We start from the raw sequence: 8,375 nt of genomic DNA, 5'->3' as shown, positions 1-8,375 counted from the left end.
ATGGAGACCTACACCTGTGCTGTCCAATGTGACAGCCACTGGCCACGTGTGGCTAAGGCTACTGAAAAACTGCATCTTTGTATTTAATTTTTCTTGGTACACTTACCAAATCAAAAATTAAATAGTCCTTGTGGTTGACAGCCCAGAGGTGACAAATGAAGGGCTGCCCGAGAGCACCTCCCCCCTCACTGCCACCCTCCTAGCACCCCATCTCAGGAATTAACACTCTGAAACTCCATACTTGGGTTACCTGAGCCCCCCACCCCCGAAAACCTTTCCTCTTAAATACTACCGAGGAGTTTGAAGATTATACAATGATCTACCTCAATATTAACGCATAAACACAGATTTAAGCTGGAACTGAAGGCTGAAAACACAATGGCAAGATCTCCAGAAGGCTCTGTGATCTCTGGAAAGTCCTTGCAGTGCAGTTCACTGAATGGAGCCCACTGGACAACGTGGGTCCTGGTGTCTGTCTACACTGTGTGGGATACCAGTGTTGTTTTCATCCACATGGACAGAGCACTTCTACCAATTTTTGGTATGAAAGTTTCATAGCACAAGGATATTTTCTAAAGCCTGGCACACACGTGGTTAGCTCCCGATGGTGTCCAGGGAGCCCTGATTGGAGTAGACAATTTTCATGTCTTACATTCCTGAATTGTCTTATTGGCCAGTATTGACGATTATAATAAAAAATTAATCAAAACAGTAAGGATAATAATGACAAGACTAACACGTACTCAGCTCTTATTTTGTGCCAGGCATTGTTTTTTAAAGGAGTATCATGGCTTAACCATTTAATTGCTCCTCCCTTAGACAGACGCTATTACATGTTCTCATTTCTCAGTTAATTTTGCCAGGGACATCTCTGGAACTCTCCAACCCTGGTTTATAACAGAATGTGGAGTTCAGTCATCTTAAACACCCACATATGTATTAATCTGGTTCCAACAATATTCATTTTAAATGTACTTAATTCACAAACATGGTTTTCCTTATCAAACTCGAAGTATAAATTTTTCTCTGATTTTAACAAGCAATTTAAGGGCCTCTGATTAACGTATGCCTGACCCAAATCAAACGTACGGAATTCCTTTAACAACTATCTTATTTGCAATAAAATTTCCTTTAAAACTTGACAACTTTAAAAATACAATTTGATTCTTTTTAAATGTTGAAAATCTAGCGCACAAACCCTTCCCAAGACCTTAGAAGAATTTCCAATCCCATAAACTAGATCATAATTCCAATGCACCTCATGTTCTTTTAAAAGGTTTGCAATTTGAAGTCTCTCAAGCACTCATGTTTTAACAGTAAATCATTAGATCTACCTATCAAAATCTCAAATGACACATTCTCCCTAAAGATTACGAATACTTCTAGTATCACGTTCATCTAGCTGGTTGTCCAGGAGACATTAGGTGTCTCAATGTAACCGACTGACTTTCAGGAGCCAAAGATAGCCTGTCATCCGTTATAACAGGGATACCTTCAGGATGAGTGGGATTAGAACCCCAGGAGAGGTGGGTAGGTGATTCGGGCAAGGGTAGTCACGAGCATTCCCTGCAGCAAACACACAACCCAAACCCACCGTGCGCCTAGGCGCGCCCCGTATCTTGCTAAGGCTGGCTCCCCGTGCGCCTAGCCTGCTGCTGGTGCGCACAGAAACGCGGTCAGTGAGGCTCTTCTCTGGAGACTGTGGGTGGCTCTGAAAAGAGCCTTTGGTGTCAGGGAGCCCTCGGCGCGCAGGGCCGTTACCGTCCGACGCGGCCTCACTTGCCCTTAGCCTTATGGTGGCTCTCCGTCTTCTTGGGCAACAGCACGGCCTGGATGTTGGGCAAGACGCCGCCCTGAGCGATGGTCACGCGGCCCAACAGCTTGTTGAGCTCCTCGTCGTTGCGGATAGCCAACTGCAGGTGACGCGGGATGATGCGCGTCTTCTTGTTGTCGCGCGCCGCGTTGCCCGCCAACTCCAGAATCTCAGCCGTCAAGTACTCGAGCACCGCCGCCAGATAGACCGGCGCGCCAGCTCCCACGCGCTCCGAATAGTTGCCTTTCCGGAGCAACCGATGCACGCGGCCCACGGGGAACTGCAGCCCGGCGCGGGAGGAGCGCGACTTAGCTTTGGCGCGCGCCTTGCCGCCCTGCTTACCACGGCCAGACATCTCCAACCAAAACACGGAAAAACAAAACAACCGAAAAGGAGAACTCGAGATAACAAAACCGTGAGGCCCAGTGAGCCTTTATATATAGTCCGGAGGTAGGCGAGCAGGCGCCGTCTGATTGGATGACGACGGTGACCAATCAGAAAAGGAAGCCGGCATCCCCTAATTTGCATGTGCCTTCTCCAGTGATGACGTTAAGCTACGTTTGATCCTATGAGAAATTATAAGCTCCTGATCCTTCATTTGAATACAGGACGTACAAATACAATTGTTCGGAACGCAGGCTTTTACTTTGGAGAGACTCACCATCATGCCTGATCCGTCGAAATCGGCTCCCGCGCCCAAGAAAGGCTCCAAAAAGGCCGTCACCAAAGCGCAGAAGAAGGACGGCAAGAAGCGTAAGCGCAGTCGCAAAGAGAGTTACTCCATCTACGTGTATAAGGTGTTGAAGCAGGTGCATCCGGACACCGGCATCTCGTCTAAGGCCATGGGCATCATGAACTCGTTCGTCAACGACATCTTCGAGCGCATCGCCAGCGAGGCCTCCCGCCTGGCGCACTACAACAAGCGCTCGACCATCACGTCCCGCGAGGTGCAGACGGCCGTGCGCCTGCTGCTGCCCGGCGAGCTGGCCAAGCACGCCGTGTCCGAGGGTACCAAGGCCGTCACCAAATACACCAGCTCCAAGTGAGGCGCGGCGCGCCGCCCTGGAACCCAAAGGCTCTTTTCAGAGCCACCCACACGATCGAGAAAGGGCTTCGAACACGGTGAAGGGTTGTGTAAGCCCGTTTTTCAAGTAAGCTAGTGCTTCTCGGATTAGTGGGAGGGTTCTCGCCTGAACCGTGTGCGCGCGCGGTCGGGCGTAGGTGAGAAAAAGGCGAGAACGCTAACTGCTTGCGAAAGTCGGGGACGGAAACTAGGGAGGCGATCAAGAACATGCATCCACCTTCGCGTCCGCCCAGGGCTGTTAACGTAACCCCAGGCGAAGTAGGAACCTTAAGCTCAAAACGTTTTTTGGCGGCTGGAGTGTGCATTCCCGGCGTTTGCGCGCGGGGACTCCACCCAGGGCCCGGCCTGTGTGAGCGTGGCGTGCGCCGCGTGGGTAAGGGGCGCGGCTCATCTCCCCCAGAAAGCTGGTGCCAATCCACCCACACCCGTGTCCCTGGTGGGTGATCCCACAGGTACACGAGACGATGCGCCTGCTGAGGCCCTGGGTGTCGTCGCGCAGGTATGGCGGTGGCCCCTGGTGCTGCATCCCTGCCGAGACCAGACATCTTCATTGTCGAGCAATGAATATTTTTGGGAAGATGTTTACATGGCTGGACTCTGCAATGGCAGGATGTTTGAAACCGAAGCGCGGTGAAAACGCAGCTCCCTGTGCGTGGGAGCCGGATCTAATAAGCCGAACCTGCTGCAGGAAGCTTTAACTCTTGGGGGGGGGGTATCAATTTAAGAGAAAAGAATTCCCTTTTTCTGAACAAATTAGCTTCTTCCCCCTTAAGACGCGTAAGTTTTTTTATGAAGCTTCAGTGACGCACATTCCTCCCTTTGAGTTCATGGCATTTATTTGGAGTGTCGTCTTGGCTCAGGGAAAGCTCTTTGCCATGAAGAGTCTTCACTCGGGAAAGGACATCGCCTGCCTTTTTCTTGGCTTGGCTTTTCTAATTTGTAAAAAAGAGATTCCTCACTTTCTTGAGCCTTTTTGAGAATTAGTTGTATTGAAAGATCGTGTCATCGTCTCAGGCAAGGAACAGACATGCAATAAAAGATAATCGTGTTTTTGCAAATCATCTGTCCAAAGGAAGCTAGTCGCGTGCCACGCTGGGTGGGGGCGGCTGGGGAGGAAATGTCACCAGCCCCCCAGCGTCCTCGGCACAGCGGCTGGAAACCCCCATTGCTTTTCCCGCGTGCGTCCACTTGAAAAGAATTTTGTAAACCTCACGTTTTAAAATTGGCATCTAATATATTTTTATCGTTAGTTCAAATAGTTGCAAGGATGCAAATCCCAAAATAAGACGTTTTAAAAACAAAACGGTCAGATCAATCTTGTAAAGGTATCTATTGGAATGTCAATTCGGAACCATAATTTATAAAACACGGGATAAAATTCCTCGTTAACAGTGAGACATTTTAGTTGATTATTTTTTCTCCCTGAACTCATATTGCCATTCCACTGCTGCCTCAGAATTTCATCCTAATGTAAGATACACTTTTTGTTTAACAGCGTTTTATCTACCACTTTTTTCTACAAAAAAGTATGTAAATTGAAATTTAAAAATACTTGTAGGTAACCGAAAGTCAGTGTTTAAAAACTCAACTGGACAGTACAATTGTTTAGAACATAAGTTTTGATAGGTAATTACCAAAGAAAAAGCAAAATTTTAATGAAATATACCTCTTTTAATGAAATGGGTGGTGGTCTCTCCCTTCCTGAGTCCCTTCCTGCATCCATTAGTTCCTGTATCCACGTGCATTTACAGTGGTGTTTGGTTACAATGACAGCAGTATGCAGCATCATTTCTTTTCCTTTGTTTTCTTTTATAAATACACACTCTAAAACATTTACAAAAATGAATACATAGAAATGGAAATTTTGTCATAGCTGTTTTACTCCATTGTTTGCCTTCCTAGTTATAATCCAAAAATTAAACTGATCAATCATCAAAAGTCAACACCCTTAATCCTCTCAAGAGATATACGACTCATTTTCTAAACTCGAGAATCCAGTCCTCTGCGCTATGAGGCAGGGATCTGCTGGCTGGGTCCAAGCCTAGGCTCCTACAGAGTAAACGGGGAGTCAGTATCCTAAGGCGCACTCATCACATGAAATTTGTCTCACAGCTCCACGTGATTCTCTACCTTAATGAGCTTAAAGTGTAAGTTTAATAAAAGGAAACTTGACTCCAGCAGAGTAAGTGGGATAGATTGTGCTAGCTGGAGGCAACAACACAGCTTAGTATCAAAAATGAAATCAAGAAGCAAAATGCATGTTATAATAATTCCCAAATACAATAAATAAATTTTGTTGTGGATAATGCAAAACATCGATTAATTTCTCAGTCCTTTTGACTCCTCTGGCACACAGACAGCTTGAAATAAAGAAAAGGCTGCCTCTATTTGCTGGACAGTGGAGTCAAGGCTGCCTGCGTAATGGGCCCGCTTTGGCCCTCTTCTAGGACGGAATCTGTCTAGGAAGAGGCGAGGTGACACAGCACCCTGCTATTGAGATTTTATAATCAAGAAAATTGAGACGTATAAAGAACCCATGTCTATAATATTACTACAACGGAGAAAGGTGTTGTGTTACCTTAAGTTGAAGGTTAAATGAAGGCAATTCACCACGTATTTGAGAAGAGGCCAAGAGAACTAGGACCCAGCACAATGGAAACATTGAGTCTGAAGTAACTAAGGTAAATGCTTAAAGATCTGGAAGGAACTGGAGGGATTTTGCAGGTATACAACCCGAAATGCATTTGAGAGACTTCCCTTCACTCCATTTCAGCTGGAAATTGCAAGTCAAATTTGCCAATTATTATGGAGTAAACCAAAGATTATGGAAGGGGGAAAACTGTCCTTTTGAGAAGAAACGACGAACGCTAGATGATGAATTTACTACATTAAACAGGAAGAGGTTAAATGTTGAGGAATGCGTGGTGTTCACTGCAGACGGTGTGTGTCCCCGAGGGAGCAGGAGTGAGACGGCCATTGTCCACTTGTGTGAACCCAACCTCGAATCCCAGTCCCGGGAGGCGTTCTGGCTCTTGGAGACTGGGTTGCTCTCCGCGGCGTTCGTGGTTTGGGAGTCACCAGGACCGTGGGATACGTTTTAAAGCAAGAACAGCCTGGGCCCCAGTCGGGACTGCATGCATGCCTTAGCTGTTCTGAAATCTCATCCAGGAAACATTATACATACTTCGTATATGATTTACTGAATGTTTTAAAAAGGTGCTACGTTTGTTTTATTAAAATGGCTCTTTCATCCTTTACTGGGCTTACATTAACAGGTACATAGATTCCGGATAAAAGAAAAAAATCAATCTCCAAAGATTTTAGCTCAGCATGAGAGAGAACACCAGTGTCTGCGCAGTCGCCGTTTTGATTTTTCTAACGGGAACGCATACTGCCCACAAGGAGCTACTTAAACTCAACGCTGCTGAAACGCTTTTGGCAAGAAGCTCCTGGTGCCTCGCCCTGGCAAAGGCGAGAAGGACGGCCCAAGCGCCTCCGCCAGGGCTGTGCGGTAACACCCATGGCCTCACAGGCGTCACGTCCAGCACACCCGTTCCGACCCCAGGGAGACACGAAAAAGGGGCAGGTTGGCCCGAGGCCTTCCCGGAGATGACGCGAGCCCTCCACCGCACGGCGCTCGCCCCGCGCAGACAGGAGGGCCCCCATGCGGGCCACGCCCGCGAGCGCCAGGGCCACGCCCTCTCTGGCTCCTGGTGAGGCCGAGGCTAACCCCTCAGGTTTTGTGGGAGGAATAGGCCATTAAATAAAGGAGCTTAGCTTTATCTCCTAATTTGAGCCCTCATCGCGCACTCCAATCTCCTCCACAACACCGACCGAATAGCTCGGCACAACCAGGCCAAGTGGCACGCCCCTTTTTGAACATGGAGGCGGCTCTGAAAAGAGCCTTTGGGTTCCAGGGCGGCGCGCCGCGCCTCACTTGGAGCTGGTGTATTTGGTGACGGCCTTGGTGCCCTCGGACACGGCGTGCTTGGCCAGCTCGCCAGGCAGCAGCAGGCGCACGGCCGTCTGCACCTCGCGGGACGTGATGGTCGAGCGCTTGTTGTAGTGCGCCAGGCGGGAGGCCTCGCTGGCGATGCGCTCGAAGATGTCGGTGACGAACGAGTTCATGATACCCATAGCCTTGGACGAGATGCCGGTGTCGGGGTGGACCTGCTTCAACACCTTGTACACGTAGATGGAGTAGCTCTCCTTGCGGCCGCGCTTACGCTTCTTGCCGTCCTTCTTCTGCGCTTTGGTGACGGCCTTCTTAGAGCCCTTCTTGGGGGCCGGCGCCGAACGGGAGGGCTCCGGCATGGTGACGGGTCGACAGAGGGAGGCGGCCAGCCGGCGGCGAGAGCGGCACGAGCGGAGCGTTCCGCCCCCGCCGCTATTTATCACCTTCATATTCAAATGAATGCTCCAAATCTCTAGAATCCGATTGGATGATCGGCCGCGAAGAGTTTATGTAAATAGCAGATGCCGGCTCTTTTTTCCTATTGGACGATAGTCCAACCAATCCAAAGGCGCGTCTGCCGCGCTCGCGGGGTCAAGTTGAGCGTCTGTTCAAACCCTTTGTTGTAACGGAAGAGCGGTCTTTGTTTATTCACGGTCTGGACGGGGCAAAAAAAGAAGGAAGCGAAAACCCGTTTTAAGCCCGCGTCTCGGTCTTTGCTGGCTCCAAGGCAAATATAGGGGGCATTTCTTTCTGAGGCCAAGAGCTAGGGAGGGGAAGCTAATGCTTATTCAGCAGAGGGGGATGGGAATGGCAGCTTCTAACTGCCTTAACCATTTATTTTCCAACATTTTTTGACCCAAAGGCAAAGGAGAAAAATTTCTTTCAGATTCTAGAGTAAATGCAAACGGCTCTGTAGGAAAGACAGAAAATTGTACTGAAAATATATTAAGATATTTTTATTGGAAATGTAGCAACAGGGCAGACTTAACTGGAGGGAGGAATTGAAGGGGTTTCAAAGGAAACACTAATCCTTCGTATCGTTGTTCATACCTGCAGGACAGAGCCCTCTGAGGTGACAGTCATGCTAAGTGCTTAACATGGATGATCTCAGGTAGTCTCCACCTGTCTCCCAGGGTTCGATACTATTATTTTTCCCTAAGTACCCATCGGTACACAGGCTTATGGAACTGTTAAAAGAGAAACTGAGGCATCTTAAACATTTTAAGACCTTATTTGAGCAAAACTCGTTTCGAATCGGCCAGCATCCAATCTAATAGATAGAAAGAAGCTCCGAGGAGCTGTACAAAATGAGAGTGTTATAGGCAGAAGGAAGCAGGAACAAGGAAGTTATACCAGGCAAAAAAGTGGGTTGGTATTGCAAGGTTACTTTTCTTTAGGGGATGGCAGAGGTCTATCAGGCAGATTACCTAGCTAGTGCTGATCAGGCCATTCCTGATTGGTTAAGATTCCAATTCTTGGAAAGCCAAAACTGTAATTAATAAGTCTTAGTTTGGTGATGTGGG

The 8,375-nt window shown here is 48.2% G+C and overlaps 3 protein-coding genes across 3 annotated transcripts; 1 reads left to right on the top strand and 2 right to left on the bottom strand.

The window, feature by feature from the left end:
* Positions 1–278: 278 nt before the first annotated feature.
* On the bottom strand, positions 279–2,225 carry H2AC25 (H2A clustered histone 25). Its single transcript, XM_087430248.1, has one exon. The coding sequence runs from the start codon at positions 2,166–2,168 to the stop codon at positions 1,776–1,778; it is 393 nt and encodes a 130-aa protein (XP_087286374.1). The 5' UTR covers positions 2,169–2,225; the 3' UTR covers positions 279–1,775.
* A 232-nt stretch (positions 2,226–2,457) lies between these two features.
* LOC101400659 (histone H2B type 3-B) lies at positions 2,458–2,964 on the top strand. Its single transcript, XM_004420490.3, has one exon. It carries the CDS (start codon positions 2,479–2,481, stop codon positions 2,857–2,859), a length of 381 nt encoding a protein of 126 aa, XP_004420547.1. The 5' UTR covers positions 2,458–2,478; the 3' UTR covers positions 2,860–2,964.
* A 2,277-nt stretch (positions 2,965–5,241) lies between these two features.
* LOC101400403 (H2B.U histone 2) lies at positions 5,242–7,249 on the bottom strand. The gene has a single exon (XM_004420489.3). It carries the CDS (start codon positions 7,209–7,211, stop codon positions 6,831–6,833), a length of 381 nt encoding a protein of 126 aa, XP_004420546.1. The 5' UTR covers positions 7,212–7,249; the 3' UTR covers positions 5,242–6,830.
* Positions 7,250–8,375: the final 1,126 nt, after the last annotated feature.

The sequence above is a fragment of the Ceratotherium simum genome, chromosome 4 (genome assembly GCF_057802395.1).
Source record: "Ceratotherium simum simum isolate JZ-2026a chromosome 4, ASM5780239v1, whole genome shotgun sequence".
Lineage (NCBI taxonomy): Eukaryota > Metazoa > Chordata > Mammalia > Perissodactyla > Rhinocerotidae > Ceratotherium > Ceratotherium simum.
The sequence above is the reverse complement of the archived record's forward strand: the minus strand, read 5'-3'. Positions and strand labels throughout refer to the sequence as shown.

Excerpts from the sequence above, each read along its gene's own strand:
- H2AC25 (XM_087430248.1), bottom strand. The coding sequence starts at position 2,168 with ATGTCTGGCCGTGGTAAGCAGGGCGGCAAGGCGCGCGCCAAAGCTAAG.
- LOC101400403 (XM_004420489.3), bottom strand. The coding sequence starts at position 7,211 with ATGCCGGAGCCCTCCCGTTCGGCGCCGGCCCCCAAGAAGGGCTCTAAG.
- LOC101400659 (XM_004420490.3), top strand. The coding sequence starts at position 2,479 with ATGCCTGATCCGTCGAAATCGGCTCCCGCGCCCAAGAAAGGCTCCAAA.